We start from the raw sequence: 26,110 nt of genomic DNA, 5'->3' as shown, positions 1-26,110 counted from the left end.
GCAACTGCAACAGGTGGAGCAGGATGTTAATGAGGAAATGGAGGTCGGGGAAAGCAGGGTGATTCTGGCACTAACCCAGCACTAACCCTGCACTACATTTGCCACCAGTTAGAAATCACTTCCATATAGTGCGAAAAGATTACATCACCATTAGCTGCTGGTGTAATGAGGAAGGAGGTGGAAGGGAATTCAGAAACATGAGTCACCACAATGATCTGTGTATATATGCATGTGTATATACGTGTGTCCACATGAGTATATGTGTGTGTGTATGCAGGTGTATATGTGTCCATGTGAATGCGTGTATGCATGCATGCGTGTGTATGTGTACACGCATGCATGTTTTTGCATGTGTACATGCATTTATGTGTGCGTCTATATATGTTTGCATGTACACACGTGTATATGTGTGCATGCATGGGTGTGTGCTTTCTGAACAGTTCTCTTGTGTAAAGTCCCGAAAATCACACATACCCTGCTTAAAGGTTGAGAACTAGCTCAGCTATGATCGAGGCCTGCTCTGCCCTGTTTCCCTCTCGGATGGCCACAATCCCTAATGCTGGAGCTAGGTTGTGCCACAACGCAGGGCCAGAAGAATGTCGCCACTGCTACCCCAGGGTGCGGCCTCCTGGGAATTCTGGGAGATGCAATCCTGAACCACCAGACAATGCTGACACTTCACAGGAAACGCAGACAAATGACACACACATGAAGGAGGACCATGAGTCATACAGGACACATTCTGGGTACTGTTCCCTCCTAACCACAAGTAATCCATTAATGCCTTTCAATGTTTATTAACTGGAGCTATGTTATGGGACTGACTGCCTGTTGCACCAGCCCAGTGTAGAGTGAGTGAAGGATACCACAGATCATGTAAGGCAAAGGACTTGAACTTTCCTGACCTCTAGGCCATTCTAAAATGCTTTGCAGCCAATGAGGTACCATTTGAAGTGTAGTCACTGTTGTAATGTAGGAAACGTGGCAGCCTATTTGCACACAGCAAGATCCCACAAACAGCAATGTGATAATGACCAGATGAACTGTTTTTAATGATACTGCTTGAGGAGTAAATATTGGCCCAGGGAGAAATCACCTGTTCTTTTCAAATAGTGTCATGGGGTCTTTTACATCCACCTGAGAGGGCAAACAGGGCCTCGATTTAATGTCTCACCCACAAGCCAACACCTCAAACAGTGCAGTAGTTCCCGGGTACTGCAGTGGGAGTGTTATCTTAGCTTGTGGACTCAAATCTCTGGACTGGGACTTGAACTTCTGATGCAGGTGAGAGTGCGACCCATTGAGCCAGGACTGATATGCAACATAACTCAGGAAGGTCCAACCCAACACCAGGGTTTATGCCCTCTGCCTTAAGGTGGAGGAGTGTCGCAGGAGATCTGTGATAGTCAACTGGTCATGATAAGGAACATTAATGAGTTTGAACCTCTAAAAAGGGCACTGACAGGAATTCAACAACAACTTGCATTTATATAGTGAGTTTAACACTGCAAACATTCCAAGGCACAACACAGGATCTTTATCAGACAGAAATTGAGACCGAGTCACATAGAACATGTGGCCAAAAGCTTGGTCAATGAGGGAAGTTTTAGGGAGGGAATTCTGCAGCAGAAGGCAGGGCTACCAATGGCACAGAAACTAAAATCAGCGGTGTTTATTTTAATTTTATTCAGAGATACAGCACTGAAACAGGCCTTTTGGCCCACCGAGTCTGTGCCGACCATCAACCACCCATTTATACTAATCCTACACTAATTCCATATTCCTAACACATCCTCACCTGTTCCTATATTCCCCCATCACCTACCTATACTAGGAGCAATTTATAATGGCCAATTTACCTATCAACCTGCAAGTCTTTGGCATGTGGGAGGAAACCGGAGCACCCGGAGGAAACCCACGCAGACACAGGGAGAACTTGCAAACTCCACACAGGCAGTACTGAGAATCGAACGCGGGTCCCTGGAGCTATGAGGCTGCGGTGCTAACCACTGCGCCACTGTGCCACCCCAAAACTCAATCACATTCCCACAATTCTCCTACCACCTACCTACACTAGGGACAATTTACAATGGCCAATTTACCTATCAACCTGCAAGTCTTTCAAGAGCTCAGAATTGGTGGAATGCACAGACCTCAGAGAGTAGTAGGGTGTAGGGCTGGAGGAGGTTACAGAGAGAGAGAGGGTTGTAGGGCTGGAGGAGGTTATAGAGAGAGGGAGGGGTGTAGGACTGGAGGAGGTTACAGAGAGAGAGAGGGTTGTAGGGCTGGAGGAGGTTATAGAGAGAGGGAGGGGTGTAGGACTGGAGGAGGTTACAGAGAGAGTGAGGGTTGTAGCGCTGGAGGAGGTTACAGAGAGAGAGAGGGTTGTAGGGCTGGAGGAGGTTATAGAGAGAGAGAGGGTTGTAGGGCTGGAGGAGGTTATAGAGAGAGGGAGGGGTGTAGGACTGGAGGAGGTTACAGAAAGAGGGAGGATTGTAGGGCTGGAGGAGGTTACAGAGAGAGGGAGGGGTGTAGGGCTGGAGGAGGTTACAGAGAGAGGGAGGGTTGTAGGGCTGGAGGATGTTACAGAGAGAGGGAGGGGTGTAGGACTGGAGGAGGGTACAGAGAGAGGGAGCGTTGTAGGGCTGGAGGAGGTTACAGAGAGAGGGAGGGTTGTGGGACCGGAGGAGATTACAGAGAGAGGGAGGGTTGTGGACTGGAGGAAGTTACAGTAAGAGGGAGGGTTGTGAGGCTAGAGGAGATTACAGAGAGAGGGAGGGTTGTGGACTGGAGGAAGTTACAGTGAGAGGGAGGGTTGTAGGACTGGAGGAGGTTTCAGAGAGAGGGAGGGTGGTGGGGCTGGAGGAGGTTACAGAGAGAGGGAGGGTTATAGGGCTGGAGGAGGTTACAGAGAGAGGGAGGGTTGTGGGACTGGAGGAGGTTACAGAGAGAGGGAGGGTTGTGCGGCTGGAGGAGGTTACAGAGAGAGGGAGGGTTGTAGGACTGGAGGAGATTACAGAGAAAGGGAGGGTTGTGGGGCTGGAGGAGGTTACAGAGAGAGGGAGGGTTATAGGGCTGGAGGAGGTTACAGAGAGAGGGAGGGTTGTGGGGCTGGAGGAGGTTACAGAGAGAGGGAGGGTTGTAGGACTGGAGGAGATTACAGAGAGAGAGAGGGTTGTAGGGCTGGAGGAGGTTATAGAGAGAGGGAGGGGTGTAGGACTGGAGGAGGTTACAGAGAGAGTGAGGGTTGTAGCGCTGGAGGAGGTTACAGAGAGAGAGAGGGTTGTAGGGCTGGAGGAGGTTATAGAGAGAGGGAGGGGTGTAGGACTGGAGGAGGTTACAGAGAGAGGGAGGGTTGTAGGGCTGGAGGAGGTTACAGAGAGAGGGAGGGGTGTAGGGCTGGAGGAGGTTACAGAGAGAGGGAGGGTTGTAGGGCTGGAGGAGGCTATGGAGAGAGGGAGGGGTGTAGGACTGGCGGAGGGTACAGAGAGAGGGAGCGTTGTAGGGCTGGAGGAGGTTACAGAGAGAGGGAGGGTTGTGGGACCGGTGGAGATTACAGAGAGAGGGAGGGTTGTGGACTGGAGGAAGTTACAGTGAGAGGGAGGGTTGTGGGGCTGGAGGAGATTACAGAGAGAGGGAGGGTTGTGGACTGGAGGAAGTTACAGTGAGAGGGAGGATTGTAGGACTGGAGGAGGTTTCAGAGAGAGGGAGGGTGGTGGGGCTGGAGGAGGTTACAGAGAGAGGGAGGGTTATAGGGCTGGAGGAGGTTACAGAGAGAGGGAGGGTTGTGGGACTGGAGGAGGTTACAGAGAGAGGGAGGGTTGTGCGGCTGGAGGAGGTTACAGAGAGAGGGAGGGTTGTAGGACTGGAGGAGATTACAGAGAAAGGGAGGGTTGTGGGGCTGGAGGAGGTCACAGAGAGAGGGAGGGTTATAGGGCTGGAGGAGGTTACAGAGAGAGGGAGGGTTGTGGGGCTGGAGGAGGTTACAGAGAGAGGGAGGGTTGTAGGACTGGAGGAGATTACAGAGAGAGGGAGGGTTGTGGACTGGAGGAAGTTACAGTGAGAGGGAGGGTTGTGGGGTTGGAGGAGGCTACAGAGAGAGGGAGGGTTGTGCGGCTGGAGGTGGTTACAGAGAGAGGGAGGATTGTAGGACTGGACGAAGTTACAGTGAGAGGGAGGGTTGTAGGACTGGAGGAGGTTAGAGAGAGAGGGAGGGTGTAAGACTGGAGGAGGTTACAGAGAGAGGGAGGGTTGTGGGACTGGAGGAGGTTACAGAGAGAGGGAGGGTTGTAGGACTGGAGGAGATTACAGAGAGAGGGAGGGTTGTAGAGCTGGAGGAGGTTGCAGAGAGAGGGAGCATTGTCGGGCTGGAGGTGGTTACAGGGAGAGGGAGGGTTGTGGACTGGAGGAGGTTACAGAGAGAGGGAGGGTTATAGGGCTGGAGGAGGTTACAGAGAGAGGGAGGGTTGTAGGACTGGAGGAGGTTACAGAGAGAGGGAGGGTTGTAGGACTGGAGGAAGTTACAGAGAGAGGGAGGGTTGTGGACTGGAGGAAGTTACAGTGAGAGGGAGGGTTGTGGGACTGGAGGAGGTTACAGAGAGAGGGAGGGTTATCGGGCTGGAGGAGGTTACAGAGAGAGGGAGGGTTATAGGGCTGGAGGAGGTTACAGAGAGAGGGAGGGTTGTAGGACTGGAGGAGGTTACAGAGAGAGGGAGGGTTGTAGGACTGGAGGAGGTTACAGAGAGAGGGAGGGTTGTGGACTGGAGGAAGTTACAGTGAGAGGGAGGGTTGTGGGACTGGAGGAGGTTACAGAGAGAGGGAGGGTTATAGGGCTGGAGTAGGTTACAGAGAGAGGGAGGGTTATAGGGCTGGAGGAGGTTACAGAGAGAGGGAGGGTTGTAGGACTGGAGGAGGATACAGAGAGAGGGAGGGTGGTGGGGCTGGAGGAGGTTACAGAGAGAGGGAGGGTTATAGGGCTGGAGGAGGTTACAGAGAGAGGGAGGGTTGTAGGACTGGAGGAAGTTACAGTGAGAGGGAGGGTTGTGGGACTGGAGGAGGTTACAGAGAGAGGAAGGGGTGTGGACTGGAGGAAGTTACAGTGAGAGGGAGGGTTGTAAGACTGGAGGAGGTTTCAGTGAGAGGGAGGGTTATGGGACTGGAGGAGGATACAGAGAGAGGGAGGGTGGTGGGGCTGGAGGAGGTTACAGAGAGAGGGAGGGTTATAGGGCTGAAGGAGGTTACAGAGAGAGGGAGGGTTGTGGGACTGGAGGAGGTTACAGAGAGAGGGAGGGTTGTGGACTGGAGGAGGTTACAGTGAGAGGGAGGGTTGTAGGACTGGAGGAGGTTAGAGAGAGAGGGAGGATTGTGGGACTGGAGGAGGTTACAGAGAGAGGGAGGGGTGTAGGACTGGAGGAGATTACAGAGAGAGGGAGGGTTGTAGAGCTATAGGAGGTTACAGAGAGAGGGAGCATTGTCGGGCTGGAGGTGGTTACAGGGAGAGGGAGGGTTGTGGAGCCGGAGGAGATTACAGAGAGAGGGAGGGTTGTGGACTGGAGGAAGTTACAGCGAGAGGGAGGGTTGTAGGACTGGAGGAGGTTTCAGAGAGAGGGAGGTTTGTGGGACTGGAGGAGGATACAGAGAGAGGGAGGGGTGTAGGACTGAAGGAGGTTACAGAGAGAGAGAGGGGTGTAGGACTGGAGGAGGTTACAGAGAGAGGGAGGGGTGTAGGACTGGAGGAGGTTAGAGAGAGAGAAAGGGTGTAGGACTGGAGGAGGTTACAGAGAGAGGAAGGGTGTAGGACTGGATGAGGTTACAGAGAGAGGGAGGGGTGTAGGACTGGAGGAGGTTACAGAGAGAGGGAGGGGTGTAGGACTGGAGGAGGTTACAGAGAGAGGGAGGGTTGTAGGGGCTGGAGGAGGTTACAGAGGGAGCGAGGGGTATAGGACTGGAGGAGGTTCCAGATCAAGGAAACAGTGAGGCCATAGAGAGATTTGAACACAAGGATGATAATTTTAAACTTGACCCAGAGCCAATGTTGGTCAGTGAGCACATGTGTGATGGGTGAATGGGACTTGATGTGAGTCTGGATATGGGGAGCAGAGTTTTGGATGTCCTCGGAGGGTGCAAGGTGGGTGGTTCAATTAGAACAGTCAAGTCTTTCTAATCCTGCTTTCTAATTGTAAAAGGGTAACTGGTGCAGGAAGGAATTCCTGATTGTCAGTAGTATCGGATTGTGCCCTTCAGACTGTGAAAATTACACCAATGACTCTCCACCTACCCTGCCTCACAGCAGCCAAAAAAACACACAAAGAACCTTTACAATGTTGCATAGAAATAATTTTTGAAATGGTGCCAGTTTGCCTGTGCCCTGTGCTGTGTGCTGTGCTTTTCTCAAGTCAAACTGTCCTTTGAGTGACCCTCTAACTGCAGCAGCTGACTGTCTGTCTCATCTTCTCCTCCATCACTCCATCTCTGCCTCCCACCCTCACTACTTCACACTGTCCCTCACTCCCTGCCTCCCCCACTCCCTCCCCAACTATTTGCCCATTCCTCTCTTTTGCAGGGGGAGGGGGGTAGCTCTGGCCCATTATTCATCACCATTCTCTTCTCTCCCTTTCTCTACCGTCTCGGGAAAGAAATTGGGATCTTGCTGTGTAGGCCCTGTGGTCACACCCTGATGTTCTTGAACAATGTGACACTGTGCACTGCCCCAGCATGTGACAGCAGGATCTGTACAGAGAGGTAGAACGCAGTCAGCAGCACAGACACTGTCAACATGGTGAGAGTGTAAATATCTGACAGAGGCTATCAGATCAAAGAAGAGAAATATTAAACCTTGGCAGGATGAGATTGAGTCTGTTGAGCACAATTTACTTGTCATACCGTAAATACTCATAATCTACACAATTCCTCTGACTGCAACCTCAAACTGGACCAATAGGAAACTCGTTCTTCTAGTCACAGGCTACATGGGGCACTTTCCAGTTCATTAAGATCATGCTCTTGCCTCTGAGTCAGAAGGTTGTGGGTTCCAGTCCCACTCTAAGGGCCTAACCACATAATCCAGGCTGGCACTCCCAGTGCAGTACTGAAGGAGCTCTGCACTGTCAGAGGTGCTGTCTTTCCGTTGAGATGTTCAAACTGAGGTCCCGTTCTCCTGCTTTGGTGGATGTTTCGAAGAAGAGCAGTGGAGTTCTCATTGGTGCCCTGACCATTACTTATTCCACAACTAACATTACTAAAGCAACATGTTATCTGGCCATTGTCTCACTGCTGTTTGTGGGATCTTGCTGTGCACAAATTGGTTGCCGTGTTTCCTACGTTACAACAGAGACTACATGTTAAAAACAGTAATTAGATTTTAGATTTAGAGATACAGCACTGAAACAGGCCCTTCGGCCCACTGAGTCTGTGCCGACCATTAACCACCCATTTATACTAATCCTACACTAATCCCATATTCCTACCACATCCTCACCTGTCCCTACCACCTACCTATACTAGGGGCAATTTATGATGGCCAATTTACCTATCAACCTGCAAGTCTTTTGGCTTGTGGGAGGAAACCGGAGCACCCGGAGAAAACCCACGCAGACACAGGGAGAACTTGCAAACTCCACACAGGCAGTACCCAGAATTGAACCCAGGTCGCTGGAGCTGTGAGGCTACAGTGCTAACCACTGCGCCACTGTGCCGCCCCACTCTGATCTTCAGAGTGATCATTGCTTGTATACATATTCTGGTACAAATGGCATTGTGTGTCATTGCCACTGAACCCATTTTGAAATTAGGAACTTAATTACTTCGGCTAAGATTAGCAAAATGAAAATAGTATGAAATCCTGAACTGCTAGCAAACAGGTAGGCCCCATGATGTACAAATTATTAAACTGCTAAATACCAACTGTGAAAACAATCAGGCTGTTGCCACGTGATCCAGACCAGGAGTGAAGTTTGCAGCATTAATAAGATTCAGAGATACTTACTGTCACTTTACATTAACAGTTCTCGTTTCATTTTACAAGACGAGGCACAGAGCAGTAGCTTTGAAATATAAGATCCCAGCCATCCTGCAACTGAAAGAATCCTTTCAGCTCCCTTGGCAATGCACGCAATGGGTGGATTTATGCAATATAACCATTCCATCGCCCCAAGAGCAGCATATTTGCACTTTCCATAAGCATCTTAATTCATTGGCTGTGAAGCACTTTGAGACGTCCTGAGCCGGTATCAGGCACCATATAAATGCAAGTTCTTCGGTCTTGCTGCCTAGTTCAATGAACGATCTTGGTGAGGTTAACTCAATGCTAGACTGTAATGTGCCACAAAAGGACTGCAACGGGCCAAGTCACTAATTTTTAGCAGCTTAAAGTGCAGCCTGTAATATTTGGCTATTTTCAGCAGCTAACCCCCAGGACCCTGCTCAGTGGGAGGGGCTAATTCTCACCTTATCCGAGTTCTTCAAGAGCGGCCGCAATCATTGATCATGTGGCAACAAAGGGACTTTAACTAATAACCACTATAGAACTAAATTTGAGGTTGTCAAGACGATAATGACTAGAGTGAAAGAGCTCACATTTGCATTGTTCCAGTTTCAGGATGTCCCAATATGGTTCAAAGACAATGGATTATTTAAAAACTCATTCAGCCCTCTCCTCCCTGATTTCCCACAGTCTTTCAGTCCCTCAGTATTCCAGACAGAAAGGGACTGAGGCATGCTGATCAGAGTTTCCTCAAGGATGCTCCCATTCCACCAAAGGTCCCTTTAACAGAGGCGTGCTAGACACCTCATGTAGGTGCATAAACAAGGTATTTCCCTCCCCACATGTGGTGATGTTACAGCACAGAGTAGGAACAATTCAGACCAAATTCCCAGGTCCATATTAGTGTGATGTCAGATTTAATAACGTCCCAATCTGAGAGAGAGAGAGAGAACTTGTATTTATATAACATGTCTCGGGGGTTCCAGAATGATTTGCTGCTAAACTCATTGCTTTTTCAAGTGCAGTCAAATGTCACCCGCCATATTGTGCATAACAAGATCCCACAAACTCCATGACTGGATGACCAGACATTCTGTTTTTGAGATGTTGGTTGAGGGATAAATATTGGTCAAAACACCAGGAGAGCTCACCCAATCTTCTTTGAAGAGTGCCATGGAATCTTTTACAGATAATCCAGGCTGACACTTCCAGTGCGGTAGTGAGGGAGTGCTGCACAGTCAGAGGTGCTGTCTTTTGGATGAGATGCTAAACTGAGGCCCCGTTTGCCATCTCAAGTGAATGTAAAAGATCCCGTGGCACAATTTCAAAGAAGAGCAGTGGAGTTCTCCCCAGTGTCCTGGCCAATATTTATTGTTCAACCAACATCACTGAAATAGATTAACTGGTCAGTACCACATTGCTGTTTGTGGGATCTTGCTGTGCACAAGTTGGCTGCTGCATTTCTTACAACAGTGACTATGCTTCAAAAGTACTTCATTGACTGTAAAGCACTTTGGGATGTCCTGAGATCAGAGAAGGCACAAATTTCTAATTTGTTTACTATCCAAGAGACCTCAACCACAATGATGTGGTAAACAGAGTGAAAATTGCTTTTGAAGTTAGAGCATTAAAACTCACTCACAAACAGATCAACAGTCCACATCACAATGATATAATGTAGTAGAATAAGAACATAAGAACATAGGAAATAGGAGCAGGAGTAGGCCATTCAACCCCTCGCAGTTGCTCCGCCATTCAATAAGATCAAGGCTGGTCTGATTGTGGCCTTAACTCCATTTTCCTGCCTGCCTCCCCATAACGCTCGACTCTCTTGTAGATCAAAAATCTGTCGAACTCAGACTTGAATATATTCAGTGATCCAGCCTCCACTGCTCACTGGGGTAGAGAATTCCAAAAACGAACAGACCTCTGAGAGAAGAAATTCTTCATCATCTCTGTCTTAAATGTTAGACCACTTAATTTGAAACTGCCCGCTAGTTCTAGATTCCCCATGAGGGGAAACATCCTCTCAGCATCTACCCTGTCAAGCCCCCTCAGAATCTTATATGTTTCAATAAGATCACCTCTCAATCTTCTAAACTCCAATGAATATAGGCTCAACCTGCTTAACCTTTCCTCATAAGACAAAACCCTCATCCCAGGAATCAACCTAGTGAACCTTCTCTGAATTGCTTCCAATGCAAGTATAAACCTCCTTAAATAAGGAGACCAAAACTGTACACAGTACTCTGGGTGTGGTCTCATCAATACCCTGTACAGATGTAGCAAGACTTCCCTACTTTTATACTCCATTCCCGTAGCAGAAAGTAAAATTTGTCAGGTATCTCACTATCCCAACTCCATCTCTCTTATTTCCAAACTCTTGCAATTGCACATTGGACAAAGAAAGATCTGGGTCCATTTACTTCTACCATCCCGGGAATCACATGATACAATAATAATGAGTTATTGACTATTCACAGGAATCAATTTCGATCAATGAGTCTACAACAGGACCAGATATGAAGTGAGGGAAACTCCCAGTGGTGGAGAGCTTTAGGAACTCGAGGTCCAAAGTCACCTGTCCTCCCAAGCATGGATCACATGGTCATGTCTCAAATTACTCACATACTGCATCCCAAAATGTTATTTTCTGAAAGAAATCTATCGAATTGGCATTGGAATGAATCAATACCAACTTCTTCCACCGTTTCCCTAGGCAGCCTGTTCTCCAGATTGACCACTCACTCATGGAAATACTAGCCCAGATTTTCCCATTTGGGGCACCTCACTGCTTGCCCTGTAAGTCAGTCTTCTTGCCTCACCCCTTGGCTGGGAATTCTTCTTGCCCTGTAAGTTGCTGGAAATGTGAGCTGGTGATGAGAGCAATGGTGCGGGCGGGGGGGTGGGGGGGGAGCCTGCTCTACCAGCTGGAATGAGGCCCAGGTCACACAAACCCCTGGGGCTTCATTATAATATCCCTGGACTGGCTCCCACTCGAACCCAACGGGAATGAGGGGAGGTCCTGTTGGATGTCACGCTTGAAATGAGCACAAGGCCTACTCAGTTACATGTGGGTCAGCCTACCCCCTATCTGCGCAGGCATTGGTCTCACTGCCAAGTTCATAGGGACCATTTCTGTGGGCATCTGGTGGTCACATGATGCAATGATAATGGTGTGTTGCCTAACCATAGCAAACATTCTCTTATCAATTAGTTTACAACAGATCCAGTCATGCATTCGGCTGCTCAATGCCTGTTGAAAGATCCCTCAACAAAATTTGTTCCCAATGACGATTCCTCAGTCACCCTCTGCAGCCACTAAGATTAAGTTTTATAAAATTTAAGTGATCCCTTCAACTCCACAGTCCTAACAATCACCCTTCCCTCTCCCACATGGATTGCCAATTGGCCTGGAGTCTCTAGGAATTAAAGATTAATCTCCTGGGCACCACTGCACGCAAAAAACCTGGGAGAAAAATGATAGGGGCAATGAAAGAAATGGTATGTGATTTTTATCAACTTTCTTTTAACATTTACTCCATATAAAAATATTGGAGACGGGATAAAAGGATATTTGACTGACAGTCAAGGATCGTCCAATCAGGTGTTTAAGATCCTGTTCACTTTCTGATTGGCCATATGGTTCAAGAATGGACATTTCGGGTGACCAATGGTGGGAGAGTGTGGGGGCAGGGCGGTGGGAGGCAAAAGGTCCTATGATGAAACATCCAGGAATATGTCCAACCAGAGTTGACAACCCCTAACTCCCATTGCCTGATTCAACCCCTCTCTGCCAGTACTTATCTGAAAGCCATTGCCAGCGGCTGAATTTCATTCCTATTGTGGAGCAAACTGTGTGTGCAGATGCAGTTGGCAGTTTGAAGGTGTAGGTGAAGCCTGAGGCCTAATTGAAGGATAGCCTTGGCCCTACATGTTTGGGCCTGGTGCGGTGATGTGTCTGGGCTGGAATCTGGGCGCAAAGCCCCCTAGCCAGTAGGTCTCTCCACCCATACCGGGGCTCCACCTCTCCCCCTCCTCTTCCCTCTCCTCTTATTCCACTCTTCTCTGCCCCGCCCCTCCCCTGCCCCTCCCCGCCTCTCTCCCCCTCCTCCTCTTTTCTCCCTCCCTCTCTCGCCTCTCCCTCTGTTCCCTGTCAGCACCTCCCCTACCCCATTTCTCCCCTTCCCCTCTCTTAATCCTCCCCCCTCTCCCATCCCCCTCTCTTCCCCCTGTTCCTCCATCTCTCCCCCTCCCCTCCCCCTCTCTTCCCCTCCCCTTCCCTCTCTCCCATTCCCTCTCCCTCTCTCTTACATATTCTCTTCCCCTCTATCCCCTCTCTTTTCCTCCTCTGTTTCTCTCTTGCTTTCTCTCTCCTTTTACGATCTTTAGGCAGAGTAAACAGATATAGAAACTATTTTCTTAGTAAATTAGGACGTGTAACTTCTAAGGAAATGCAGAGTGAGAGCCAAAGGAGCAAAGCAAACTGAAAAGCAATTAACAACGAGAAAATGCTGGAAATACTCAGCAGGTCAGGCAGCATTCAGGGAGAAAGAAACAGAGTTAACGTTTCAGGTCAATGGAGTTCCGATGGAAGGTCACAGACCTGAAACGTTAACTCGTTTTCTGTTTTAATTTCAGATTTCCAGCATCTGCAGGATATTGCTCTTGCAAAGAGAAAAAGCTGCCTTTGAACCTCTGGTTCCCTAAGCTGCCAACACTTCCTTCAACTCATTTCCACCCACTTGTGTGTCAGCTCAAGCTCTCTTTCAGCTTTAATCTTTGCTATTACAACACCAATCATCTTTAAACACTTGGTACAAACACTGTTTGACTCCCCTCATTGGCACGAACATTTAGTCCCTTGTTTTCAATGCATGAACAGCCACAAAGTCATGTGACACTTGTTCCAAATTATGACCCTATTTGCATTGTTAAGTTCCATTACCAGCAGCAGTATCAGTAATAGGTATTTGAGGTTTCAAACTGGTTCCAATTTGAATGAACTGAAACCAACAATAACTGCGCGTCCACAGAATCATAAACATTTCTAGCACAGGAGGAGGCCATTTGGCCCATTCTGTCCGTGGCCGTCTATAAACAGTTATGCAGCTTAATCCCACCTTCCTGCTCTTGGTCTGTCGTGATGTAGGTTATAGCGTCTCAAGTGCATTCTGAAGTTTTTTTTTAATGTAATGAGGGTTTCTGCCTCTACAACAATTTCAGGCAATCAGTTCCAGACCCCCAACACCCTCAATTCCCCTCTAATCCTTCCACCAATTACTTTCAATCTATTCCCCTGGTTACTGACCTCTCTGCTAAGGGAAATAGGTCCTTCCTATCCACTCTATCTAGGTCCCTCGTAATTTTATACACTTCATAATGTTAGACACCTCAATTCAATCTATCCAATCTTTCATCATAACTAAAATTCTCCAGTCCTGGCAACATCCTCATAATTCTCCTCTTTACCCTCTCTAATGCAGTCACATCCTTCCTGTAATGCAGTGAACCAGAACTGTACACAGTACTCTAGCTGTGATCTAACTAGTGTTTTATACAGTTTCAACATAACCTCATTGCTCTTAATTCTACGCAATAAAAATTGACATAAAGATTTCACTTACAATGTGTATAAAGGGCTCTCTCTTTTTGTGTCCCTTCTCACTTTCATTCTGTCTCTCTGTCTCCCTGTCATCTTATCCCTCTCTCTCTCTGCCTCTGTCTCGCTCTGTTACTGAGTCTTTCAGTAACCTGCTGTAGCCTCGATTTCTCTTCCTTCTGACAGACAGCTTGTATGTGACCTTCCCTGGATCTGTCTGTGTCTGTAGGTGTTTTTTCCCCCCAAATTCTAACTTCATGCTTTAACCTTGTTTTGCGATCTTTTTTGTAATTGTTTTTCAACAATTCTGCATTTCCTTGGAAATTACATCTTACACTGAATGTAAAGCACAGTAACAGGCCATTCGGCCATCTGGTCCTCGCTGGTATTTTTGCTCCACATGAACCTCCTCCCACCTCTCTTTACCTCACCTTATCACCATATCCTTCTGTTCTTTTCTCACTTATGTGCTTGTCTAGCTTCCCTTTAAATGCATCTATCTACTCACCTTAACCATCCCCTATGGTAGCGAGTTCCACATTCTCACAACTCTCTGGGTAAAGAAGTTTCTCTTCAATTCACTATTGAATTTAATAGTGACTATCTTATTTATGACCCCTAGTTCCAGATTCACCCACAAGTGGAAATATCTTCTCTACCTTTACTCTATCAAACTCTTTCCTTATCTTAAAGACCTCTATCGGGGCACCCCTCGACCTTCTCTTTTCTAGAGAAAAGATCCCCAGCTTGTTAAGTCTTTCCTTATAGTTACAACCTCTAAGTTCTGGCGTCATCCTTGTAAATCCTTTTTGCATTTTTTCCAGTGCCTCTATATCCTTTTTATAATATGGAGACCAGAACTGTGCACAGTACTCCAAGTGTGGTCAAACCAGGGTTCTACACAAGTTTAACATAACTTCTCCACTTTTCAATTCTGTCTGTCTGGAAATGAACCCAGTGCTTCCAATTTTCCAATTAAATGAGCTCTGTATCTGTTTACTTTGCCAAAGGCAGTGAAACGAGAGAGGGCCTTGACAAAGGTGGAGGAACAGAGTGGATTAGGAACCTTGTGTGCGTCCAAGTCACACACCATCCTGACTTGGAACTATATCACCGTTCCTTCACTGTCGCTGGATCAAAATCCTGGAACTCCCTTCCTAACAGCACTGTGGGTGTACCTACCCCACATGGACTGCAGCGGTTCAAGAAGGCAGCTCACCACGACCTTCTCAAGGGCAATTAGGGATGGACAATAAATGCTGGCCTGGCCAGCAATGCCCACATCCCACGAATGAATTAAAAAAAAATAAAAATGCTCAAAGGGGAAGGAGATTCAAGTCGGGCAGGACGGAACCAGGCAGAGTAGGAGAAATTTTCTCAAAAGAGAAGAACTTTAAAATTAATTTTTTTTTAAATCAGAAATTAATAATTGGTTTTGTTATTCACGTTAAAAAGAGTGATTCAACCAAATAGTGAGGGAGCACCAGAGGTCACTCATCCGACGATGTGCATTTATATAGCACCTGTAATGTAGTAAAAATGCCCCAAGGTGCTTCACAGGAGCATTATCAAACAAAATGTGACACAAAGGGACATAAGAAGATGTTAGAATAGGTGATCAAAAGCTTGGTCAAAGAGGTAGGTTTTAAGGAGCACCTTAAAAGTGAGATTTATAGAGGTGGGGAAGTGTAGGGAGGGAATTCTGGAGCTTCGGGCCTTGGCAGCTGAAGGCACAGCCACCAATGGCAGATCGATTAAAATCAAGGATGTACAAGAAGCCAGAATTGGAGGAGCACAGAAATCTCAGACAGTTTTGTTTTTATTCATTCATGGGATGTGGGTGTCGCTGGCCAGGCCAGCATTTATTGCCCATCCCTAATTGTCCTTGAGAAGGTGGTGGTGAGCTGCCTTCTTGAACTGCTGCAGTCCATTACAGAGATAGGGAGGGGTGAGGCCATGGAAGGAGCCAATGCAGGTTAGCAAGTACAGGGGTGATGGGTGAACAGAAGCTGGTGTGAGTTAGGATATGGGCAGTAGAGTTTTGGATAAGCTGAAGTTTACAGAAAGTGGAAGGCAGGCAGCCAGCTAGGACTGCATTGAAATAAGTCTGGAGATGAGAAAAGCTGGGAGGTGGGTTTCAACAGCAGATTGGCTGAGGCTGGGCTAAAGTCGGGTGATGCTGTGGAGGTGGAAGTAGGCAGTGTTGATGAAGTTCAGCTCAAATTACAGTTCTGTATGAACGCAGAGAACTTTGCTGTTTCTAGGGAAATCAGTACTTCTTTCCTGTACCTATCCAAAGAAGCAATGTAATTGTTTTTGAAGTGTCTTGGGCAGAGACAGCTCATGGCTCAGGAAGTCTGGGGAAGTTTTATCAGTAATGTTTGCTTGGAAACCTAATAATGCATATCTATATCCAATGTAAAACATATGTGTTCTAAACAGAGATCAGCGGCTTAAAGATAAGCAAAGAGCAGGGCAGAAATTCAAAGGGGTGTGACTGCACACGGAATCAAACTTTGTCAGGGTGAGATAGTCACGCGGTCCTGGAGACAGGGCTATAGGTGCAGAATTGGGGCTGGAACCCCACTGCCTCTCAGTGGCCCCTTACATCGTATGGTTGTGCCCTACTAAATGAATGCTCTGCCTGCTTATCTCTGTTTGCCCATTTAGTGCAGAACATATTTGCCTAGCAAAGTGTACTGATAAAAAGTCCAGCTACTCACCGAGTCTGAAAGTGTCAATATAAATTATACCCTGAAATCTGAAGTGAAAGAAAGAAATTACATTTCTAACACACCTTTCAGGACGTCCCATAGTGCTTCCCACCCAATAAAGTGCTTTTTGAAGTGTAGTCGCTCTTGTTAAGGTAGGAAATGCAGCAGCCAATTTAAGCACAGCAAGATCCCACAAATGACCAGATTTTTTTGGTTTTACTGATGTTGGTTGCTTAAGCCCTCAACTTGTTACCTCACAGATGGGCTAAACTGACACCTTATAAGTGCAATGTTCTTCTCCTGCTTGTTTTACCGATCTCTATTCCTCTACACAGTCTGGTTTAGCTCTGCTTTATCCTAAAATGACACTGCCAGGTCAGCACTGAAGGGGTACAGGGCTGGCTGAAGTGCAATCTTTGGGGATGACACCTCAGACCAAGGTCCAGTTTGCCTCTTCGGGTGAGGTAGATACCACCCTAGTGATATCTCTCAAAGAAAGATAGCAAGGAGCCCAAGGTTCATCTCCCCCGCCAAAAAAAGACAAACTGATTAGTCATCTTATTTTCGAGGTGGGACTTGGTTACCTTTATTGCGTCACATTTCTAACAAAAAAACCTGCTCGTCAACAATCCCATGTTTATGACCTTTGTTACCTCAAGTGACAACTATTTCAATGCATTCCTGGCTGATCTCCCACATTCTATCCTCTATAAACTTCAGCTCATCCACAATTCTGCTGCCTGTATTCTACTTTGCACCAAGTCCCATTCACCCATCACCTCTGTGTTTGCTCACCTACATTGGCTCCTGGGCTAGCACACCTCCCGTTTAAAATTCTCATCCTTGTTTCCAAATCCCTCCATGGTCTTGCCCTCCCTATCTCTGTAACCTCCTCCTGCCCCACAACCCTCTGAGATCTCTGCACTCCTCTAATTCCAGCCTTTTGAGAATCCCTGACTTGAATCACTCCACCACTGGCAACTGTGCATTCAGCTGACAAGGCCCGAAGCTCTGGAATTCCCTCCCTCAACCTCTCCAATTCTCTCTCCTCCTTTAGGATGCTGCTTAAAATGTACCTCTTTCCAAGCTTTTGGTCACCTATCCTATGTGACTCTGTATCAAATTTTTATCTGATAAAGCTCCTGTAAAGCACTAAAGGCTACATTAAAGGCGCTATATAAATGCAAGTTTCTGCTTTTTTTTTCCATATCTTTGAATAACAGGAAGGAATACTCTCAGTTCATTGCAGTAATTGCATGTTACATCTCTCTGGTTAGATGGAAGGAGATGCTGGAATAACATTAGCCAGCTGACATTCATTATTTGAGCTCCCACATGGACAGTGGTTACTGGCATGAGGGGCTAGTGTGCTGATCTATGGCAGCAAGAGGATGGGGAGGGGTGAGAGGGGAGAGGTGCTGGGACTTTGGCTTTGGTCTGGTAACAGGAAGGTTTCTGCATGTCTCAGCATTGTCTCTTCAGTAACTCCTCTTGTACACTACCTGCGGGGGGGGTGCTACACTATCACATACTATCTTTTGGATCATATTTTAAACCCAGGTCCAGTCTGTCCTCTCAGGTGGATGTAAAAGATCCCATGGCACTAATTCAAAGAAGAACAGAAGAGTTTTGTTGGGAGTCATGGCCAATATTTATCCTTCAGCCAACATCACTAAAAAAAAAATCTAGTTGTTATTACATTGCTGTTTGTGGGAGCTTGCTGTGCATAATTTGGCTGCTGAATTTCCTACATTACAACAGTGACTACGCTTCAAAAGTTCTTCATTGGCTGTAAAGTGCTTTGGGATGTCCTGAAAGATGCGATAGAAATACAAATTGTTCTTTTCAGGTGGGCCAACAATCAGAGCCAGGCCAAGGGAATCAGTTCCTGCAACTACTATTTTTAAAAATATACTTGTACCTGCGATGCGGGCGACTCTGTCAAGGTTACCCTGAATTTTAGTTGGGCTGAACTATCTTGCTCGCCCCCGTCAGAGGCATTAAGAGTCAACTGTGTGTTAAAGAGCTAGAGTTGAGTGAAAGCCAGACCAAGTGTGGCAGCTTCACTTCCCCGAAGGACCTCAGCAAACCACTTGGGTTTCTAAACTGCCAATCGCTACCCAGCCACAAATTACCAGCATTATTACACACAATTTCACAACTTGGCTTTTTCACCTCATGCCAGGGCCGATTCATCAGAATCTGGGGCCAGGAGGAGGCCATTCAGCCCCTCGAGCCTGTTCTGCCATTCAAGTAGATCATGGCTGATTTACTCCATCTACCTGCGTTCTTTCAGTATCCACTACCCAACAAAAATCCATCGATCTCAGTTTTGAAGATTTTAATTGTTCCCCAGCCTCAACAGCTTTTTGGAGGAGAGAGTTCTTGATTTCCACGATCCTCTGTGTGAGGAGGTGCTTCCTGACATCACCCCCGAATGGTCTAGCTCTGATTTTAAGGTTATGCCCCCTTGTTCTGGACTCTTCCCCACCAGAGGAAATAGTTTTTCTCTAATATATCAACTTCTCTAATCATCTTAAACACCTCAAATATATCAGCCCTTTCTTCTGTACACAAGGAAACACCGGCCTAGCCTATACAACCTGTCCTCATAATTTAACCCTTTAAGCCCCAGTACCATTCCGCTGTGGTTATCTCCTCCTCAGGTCCATTGGTTTTCTAATTAATTCCTGCTGTACCAGGAACAATACCCAGTACTCTGAATCAAACTGGCATAGCATTGCAGCATGTTCAAGAACAGACATAGTCCATTCGGTCTGTCAGATCACTGCCAGGCATTGTGTTGATCAGGTGTGACTGAATGGGGTAACTCCCCTTAAATCCTGTAACCTTTAACCTCCCAAAACAAATTGCAGATGATGTAATCAACCACTTAAGGCTTTGAACTCATGCTGGGGTGAGATCCAGCTGGAGCTTGGGTGTTAGATGACTCACTGCCTGCGATCTCCAAGGTTGCTTGCCCATTGCACTACTGTAACTCAGTAATGGATCCACTCATTTTCCGAGAGGGAAGGGCAATTGTGGGCTCCTGGGGCACCTCAGGGACACCGACTCTGGTCGGATGCATTCCTGGAGGTTTGGTCACCTGCCTGTAACCACTCGGCCTCCAAAGTCCCGCCATTGGTCAGAAAGTGAATAGATTATCATTGGGTGATTTGTGACTGTCAGTCAAACAGCGAAATTTGTTTTAACAAATGCAACATTTTTAATGCCCCTAAAATGATTCTCCCGGGCAGTTTGCTCACTACAGTGCCCTAGAAATTAGTCTCGAATTACTGGAGATGCCAGGGCAATCATGGAGGATTGGCAACCACTAGCCAATCACAGCCTTCTGGTTTCCCAAGATGTTGGTATCACAGCTGGCAAAATGGAGGCTGCACAACAGGCAACCTGTCACTCGAGTTGGTTTCACTCACAAGGCCAGGTCTGGTTACAACAACATCTGTGGTGAGTAACTCACCTCCTGACTCCCCAGGGCCTGTCCAAGGCACAGATCAGGAGTGTGATGGAATACTTGGAATGGAATACCACTTGCCAGGATGGCTGCAGCTCCAACAACACTCAAGGAGCTCGACACCATCCAGAACAAAGCAGCCCACATGATCAGCACCCCATCCACCACCTTCAATATTCACTCCCTCCACCACCAACACACAGTGGTAGCAGTGTGTATCATCTATAAGATGCACTGCAACAGCTCACCAAGGCTCCTTCGACAGCACCTACCAAACTCACAACCTCTATCATCAAGAAGGACAAGGGCAGTAGATGCATTAGAACATCACCACCTGCAAGTACCCCTCCAAGCCACACATCATCCTGATTTGGAACTATATCACCGTTCCTTCAGTGTCGCTGGGTCAAAGTCCTAACAGCACTGTGGGTGTACCTACCTCACAGGTTCAAGGCAGCAGCTCACCACCATCTTCTCGAGGGCAATTAGGGATGGGTAATGAATGCTGGCCTGGCCAATGATGATCACATCCCATGAATGAATAACAAAAGTTTACAGGGAGAAGGAGGGTTATAGAGCTGCAAGAGGTTACAGAGTGAGCGAGGGTTTTAGGGCTGGAGGAGGTTACAGAAAGAGGGAGGGTTGTAGGGCTGGAGGAGGTTACAGAGAGAGGGAGGGTTGTAGGGCTGGAGGTGATTACAGAGTGAGAGAGGGAGGGTTGTAGGGCTGGAGGAGGTTACAGAGAGAGTGAGGGTTGTAGGGCTGGAGGAGGTTACAGAGTGAGAGAGGGAGGGTTGTAGGGCTGGAGGAGGTTACAGAGAGAGTGAGGGTTGTAGGGCTGGAGGAGGTTACAGAGAGAGGGAGGGTTGTAGGGCTGGAGGTGTTTACAGAGTGAGAGAGGGAGGATTGTAGGGTTGGAGGAGGTTACAGAGTGAGCAAGAGTGTTAGAGCTGGAAGAGGTTACAGAAAGGAGGGAGGGTCATAGAGCTGGAGGAGGTTATAGCGAGGGGGAGGGTGGTCGGGCTGGAGGAGGCTACAGAGAGAGGGAGGTCACCTTTGTTGATAAGAGCATTAAAACTGTTCTGCCCACTCACACATTTCTTTTGTGTATCCAATGGGTTTCAGAAGAGGGGAAACAAAATGATCCATCTTGGAAATCATTTGAAACTGCGGTGAGACACACATCACACACAGAAAAACAAGCACTGGATCACCACTGCAGACCAGCTGGGACCAGTCCTCACTCCCAGATTACAGGATGATATAGATGGGCTGGTAAGATGGGCGGAGCAGTGGCAAATGGAGTTTAATCCAGAGAAGCGTGAGGTGATGCATTTTGGGAGGACTAACAAGGCAAGGGAATATACAATGGGTGGTAGGACCCTAAGAAGTACAGAGGGTCAGAGGGACCTTGGTGTACTTGCCCATAGATCACTGAAGGCAGCAGCACAGGTAGATAAGGTGGTTAGGAAGGCAAATGGGATACTTGCCTTTATCAGCCGAGGCATAGAATATAAGAGCAGGGAGGTTATGATGGAGCTGTATAAAACGCTAGTTAGGTCACAGCTGGAGTACTGTGTACAGTTCTGTTCACCACACTATAGGAAGGATGTGATTGCACTGGAGAGGGTGCAGAGGAGATTCACCAGGATGTTGCCTGTGCTGGAGCATTTCAGCTCTGAAGACAGACTGAAACGGCTAGGGTTGTTTTCCTTAGAGCAGAGAAGGCTGAGGGGGAACCTGATTGAGGTATATAAAATTATGAGGGGCATTGATAGGTTAGATAGGAAGAAACGTTTTCCCCTTGCGGCGGGGTCAATAACCAGGGGGCATAGATTTAAGGTAAGGAGCAGGAGGTTTAGAGGGGATTTGAGGCAAAAAATTTTCACCCAGAGGGTGGTTGGAATCTGGAACACACTGCCTGAAGAGGTGATAGAGGCAGGAATCCTCACAACATTTAAAAAGTATTTAGATGAGCACTTGAAATGCCATAGCATACAAAGCTATGGGCCAAGTGCTGGAAAATGGGATTAGAATAGTTAGGTGCTTGATGTTCGGCACGGACACGATGGGCTGAAGGGCCTGTTTCTGTGCTGTATAACTCTATGACTCCGACACAGCTTCTGCTGATGCAAGGTGCAGTCGGGGCCAATGTACGAGAACGGAGCAGCAAGTGCTAGAGTGTGAGGGACAAGGAGGAGGTGGACTGGTCCCAGGGGATGAAATATGGGTCCGATCTTGCACACTCCCCTATTCATCTAAAGGGGCTTCAAAATTTACCCTTTCAAGCAAATTCTGGCTGATATTTATAGACACACATTACATATAACATACATGCAGATATGTGCATGGACACATTATTATAAACTCAAATATAAAGAAAGAAAGGCTTTCATTTCTATAGTGTTTTTCACAACCAGTGACTTCTCAAAGCACTTTACAGCCAATGAAGTACTTACTGTTGTAAAGTAGGAAACACAGCAGCCAATTTGTGCAGAACAAGCTCCCACAAACAGCAATGTAATAATGATCAGATAATATGTTTTAGTGATGGTAATTTAGGGATAAACATTGGCCAAGACACCAGGGACAACTGCCATTAAAGGCCTGCTCTTGTCTGCAAATAAAACCCGACCCGAGCCCGACCCCTGCCCAAGTCCTTTCATTTTTTCCTGCACCTGACCCGACCATCCGTTAACCTAGCTTCTGTTTTTCACTTTGTTGCTTATCTGCACAAACTTAAAATAACTGTAACTAAACAACCTTTCAAGTCCAAAAATGACATTAATATTGGTGATAAAGTGCATTTGACCCAACTGCTGGACCCAGAAGAGTGACCCGACCCAAACCTGACACATGTCACCAGCTCAGGTAGTCATGCTCTAACTGCCATACACTTCTGTGAAATAGTGCCCTGGGATTCTTTACATCTACTCAAGGCCTCAGATTAACATCTCACCTGAAATACAGCACCTCTGACAGTACAGCACTCCCTCTGTACCATTCTGGAGTTTGGTATCTGAGTCCTAGAATGGGACTTAAACCCAGAACCTTGTGATTCACAGGCGACAGTGCTACAACTGACACATATGTACATACACGACCATATATACATGCATCATATAGACAAGTTATATATGCAGATACTATTCGGTATATAGAGAGACACTTTGGAATCGCACACAAACTGTATATACACAATACATATAGGAAGTCGCCATCTAATCCTATTGAATTGCTTTGAAGATACAGGAAAACAGCAGACTAGGGGTTAAATAAGTTTTTTAAAAGTGAGATGATGCGGACACTGAAGAGTCTCTCTCTCACTGTGCTGTACCTGTGGTAGTGAGGATGGTGGCAGCGAAGAAGAGGGACGAGGTGAAGTCCCAGTTCCACTTGCCGGTGCTGTTGTTCAACACAGAAACGCCATAATTGTTAGCCTCCAGGACCCGGTGCAGGAATCCCTCCAGGCTGCTCGGGGCCAGGCACGGGTTCTCCTCTAGGAACTGGTTCTTGAGCTCCCTCAGCTCCTGGCGCAGCTTGTCCTCAAAAGGTAGCTCCACCGAGGAGAAGACCAGGGCCCCGAAGCTCAGGTAGAGCACGTAGGCGAGAACCAGCAAGACAAAGTAACAGCTGGACCTGTCCTTCTGCATCAAGCGGATGCAAGGGTGGGTACTGGCCAAAGACTGGAACATCTCTCCGCCTGCGGGCTACCAGCCCAGGGCAAGTACCGACCAACGGGGCTCTCTCTGCGAGGTAGCTGCTAGGATGGGCTGTCAGTTCCCAATGTTATTCAGGATGGTCTGTATAGTTCCCAGTGTTATTCAGGATGGTCTGTACAGTTCCCAGTGTTATTCAGGATGGTCTTCAGGATGGTCTGTATAGTTCCCAGTGTTATTCAGGATGGTCTGTACAGTTCCCAGTGTTATTCAGGATGGTCTTCAGGATGGTCTGTCAGTTCCCAATGTTATTCAGGATGGTCTGTACAGTTCCCAGTGTTATTCAGGATGGTCTGTACAATCCCAGTGTTGTTCAGGATGGTCTGTACAGTTCCCAGTGTTATTCAGGATGGTCTTCAGGCTGGTCTGTACAGTTCCCGGTGTTGTTCAGGATGGTCTTCAGGATGGTCTGTACAGTTCCCGATGTTGTTCAGGATGGTCTGTACTGTTCCCGGTGTTGTTCAGGATGGTCTTCAGGATGGTCTGTACTGTTCCCGGTGTTGTTCAGGATGGTCTTCAGGATGGTCTGTACTGTTCCCGGTGTTGTTCAGGATGGTCTTCAGGATGGTCTGTACTGTTCCCGGTGTTGTTCAGGATGGTCTGTACTGTTCCCGGTGTTGTTCAGGATGGTCTTCAGGATGGTCTGTACAGTTCCCGATGTTGTTCAGGATGGTCTGTACTGTTCCCGGTGTTGTTCAGGATGGTCTGTACTGTTCCCGGTGTTGTTCAGGATGGTCTTCAGGATGGTCTGTACTGTTCCCGGTGTTGTTCAGGATGGTCTGTACTGTTCCCGGTGTTGTTCAGGATGGTCTTCAGGATGGTCTGTACTGTTCCCGGTGTTGTTCAGGATGGTCTGTACAGTTCCCGGTGTTGTTCAGGATGGTTTGTATAGCTCCCAGTATTGCCCTAGGCTGCTAACTGTGATCTGTGGACCCAGCAAGTGATTCATCTCCTTCCTTCTTCCGCACCAGAGAACTTCTGACGTCTTCAGGTAAATAGAAACCATGAGCATGAAAGCCAATAAGGTGCAGAGATAACACAGAATGTACTCTCCACCCGCTTCCCCTCCTCCTGTTCCTCCCTCTTCTCAATATTCCATTCATTTGAATTTCAAGCCTGGGGGCAGTGGGAAGTGTCTGAATACGAACATTCAGGAATTCATCCCACCTGCTAATTGTAATCTGGTTGCAGGTTTCAATTCCCTGATGTCCTCAGAGTTGAGAAAGCCGCTGGTGTCGCTGCATTTCCATCCGTCAGTGCTTCAGAGCACACACTGAACCAGTGTGAATCACTCCTGGCAGAATTTTCTTTTAATTGGGACTCACCCTGTCTCACTTTATTGTAATCTCTCTGAACTGGTTTTTGGAGAATCAGAGAGGAACATGAAAGGCTTTTAAAAAACACACAACTTGAGATTCAGAGAGGAAATTTCACAAAGGATGAATCTGCAAGTCCTCAATTTGGTTGACGTGATTTGACAAGAAGTCTGTGCCCGACTTTTAAAGCTTACCCTACTTTTGTTTCTCTCTGATGCTGGTGTGTGTGGGAGGCTGCAGACTCCGAGACGAAATTTTTGTGCAGCAGCTTTTTCAGAAGCAGAGGCATTGTGAGCGAGTGAACAGCTGGGAAGTCAGTTTCAGCTAAAGTACATTACTGTTAGTTTCGGTGGAACAAGGGGGCTGCTGGGTAAGTAAAAACTTATATATTTGGGCAGTGGCCAAGTAAAGTTCAAAGTAATTAACTAAGTAGAGATGGCTGGGCAGGTGATGTGCTGTAGCTGTATGATGTAGGAGCTGGCTGTCCCCATTGTGAACTTCAGAGACCACATCTGCAGCAAGTGTTGGTTGCTGGAAGAACTCCGGCTCAGAGTTGATGATCTGGAATCTGAGCTTCAAACACTGCGGCACATCCGGGAGGGGGAGAGTTACCTGGACGTTTTGTTTCAGGAGGCAGTCACACCTGGTAGATTAAGTAATTCAAATTCAGTTAGTGATCAGGGACAACAGGGTGTGATTGCAAGTGAGGCAGGTAGGGGGTTCCTGAGTTCAGGAGTGGAGGAGCCTCAGCCTTTGACCTTATCCAACAGGTACGAGATACTTGCTCCCGGTGTGGATGAGGAAAAGGGCTGCGGGGAGGATGAGCCAACTGACCATGGCACCATGGTGCAGAAGGCCATTCAAGAGGGGGGAGCAAAAAGACAAGTGGTAGTTATAGGGGATTCTATAATTAGGGGGATAGATAGTATCCTTTGCAAGCCGGATCGGGAGTCCCGCATGGTGTGTTGCCTGCCCGGTGCCAGGATGCAGGACATCTCTGACCGGCTTGAAAGGATATTGGAGCGGGAGGGGGAGGATCCAGTTGTTGTGGTCCACGTTGGGACTAACAACATAGGCAAGGCTAGGATGGAGGACCTGTTTGAGGATTATAAAGCACTAGGATCGAAATTAAGGAACAGGTCCTCGAGGGTCATAATCTCCGGATTACTGCCCGAGCCACGTGCAAATTGGCTTAGGGATAAGAATATTAGGGAAGTAAACACGTGGCTAAGGGAGTGGTGTGGGAAAGAGGGGTTCCATTTCATGGGGCATTGGCATCAGTTTTGGAACCGGGGGGATCTGT

At 47.4% G+C, this 26,110-nt stretch overlaps 1 protein-coding gene across 1 annotated transcript in view; it reads right to left on the bottom strand.

Moving 5' to 3' along the window:
* Window positions 1-24,533, bottom strand: part of LOC137355256 (potassium channel subfamily K member 1-like) — a 52,398-nt gene extending 27,865 nt beyond the window's left edge. The window contains exon 1 of the mRNA XM_068020205.1: window positions 23,110-24,533. Coding sequence (XP_067876306.1) covers window positions 23,110-23,467 — 358 coding nt within the window. The 5' untranslated portion in view covers window positions 23,468-24,533. The remainder of the gene's footprint in view (window positions 1-23,109) is intronic.
* Window positions 24,534-26,110: the final 1,577 nt, after the last annotated feature.

The sequence above is a fragment of the Heterodontus francisci genome, chromosome 3, assembly GCF_036365525.1.
Source record: "Heterodontus francisci isolate sHetFra1 chromosome 3, sHetFra1.hap1, whole genome shotgun sequence".
Lineage (NCBI taxonomy): Eukaryota > Metazoa > Chordata > Chondrichthyes > Heterodontiformes > Heterodontidae > Heterodontus > Heterodontus francisci.
Note: the sequence above shows the minus strand (reverse complement) of the source record. Positions and strands in the feature narration are given on the sequence as shown.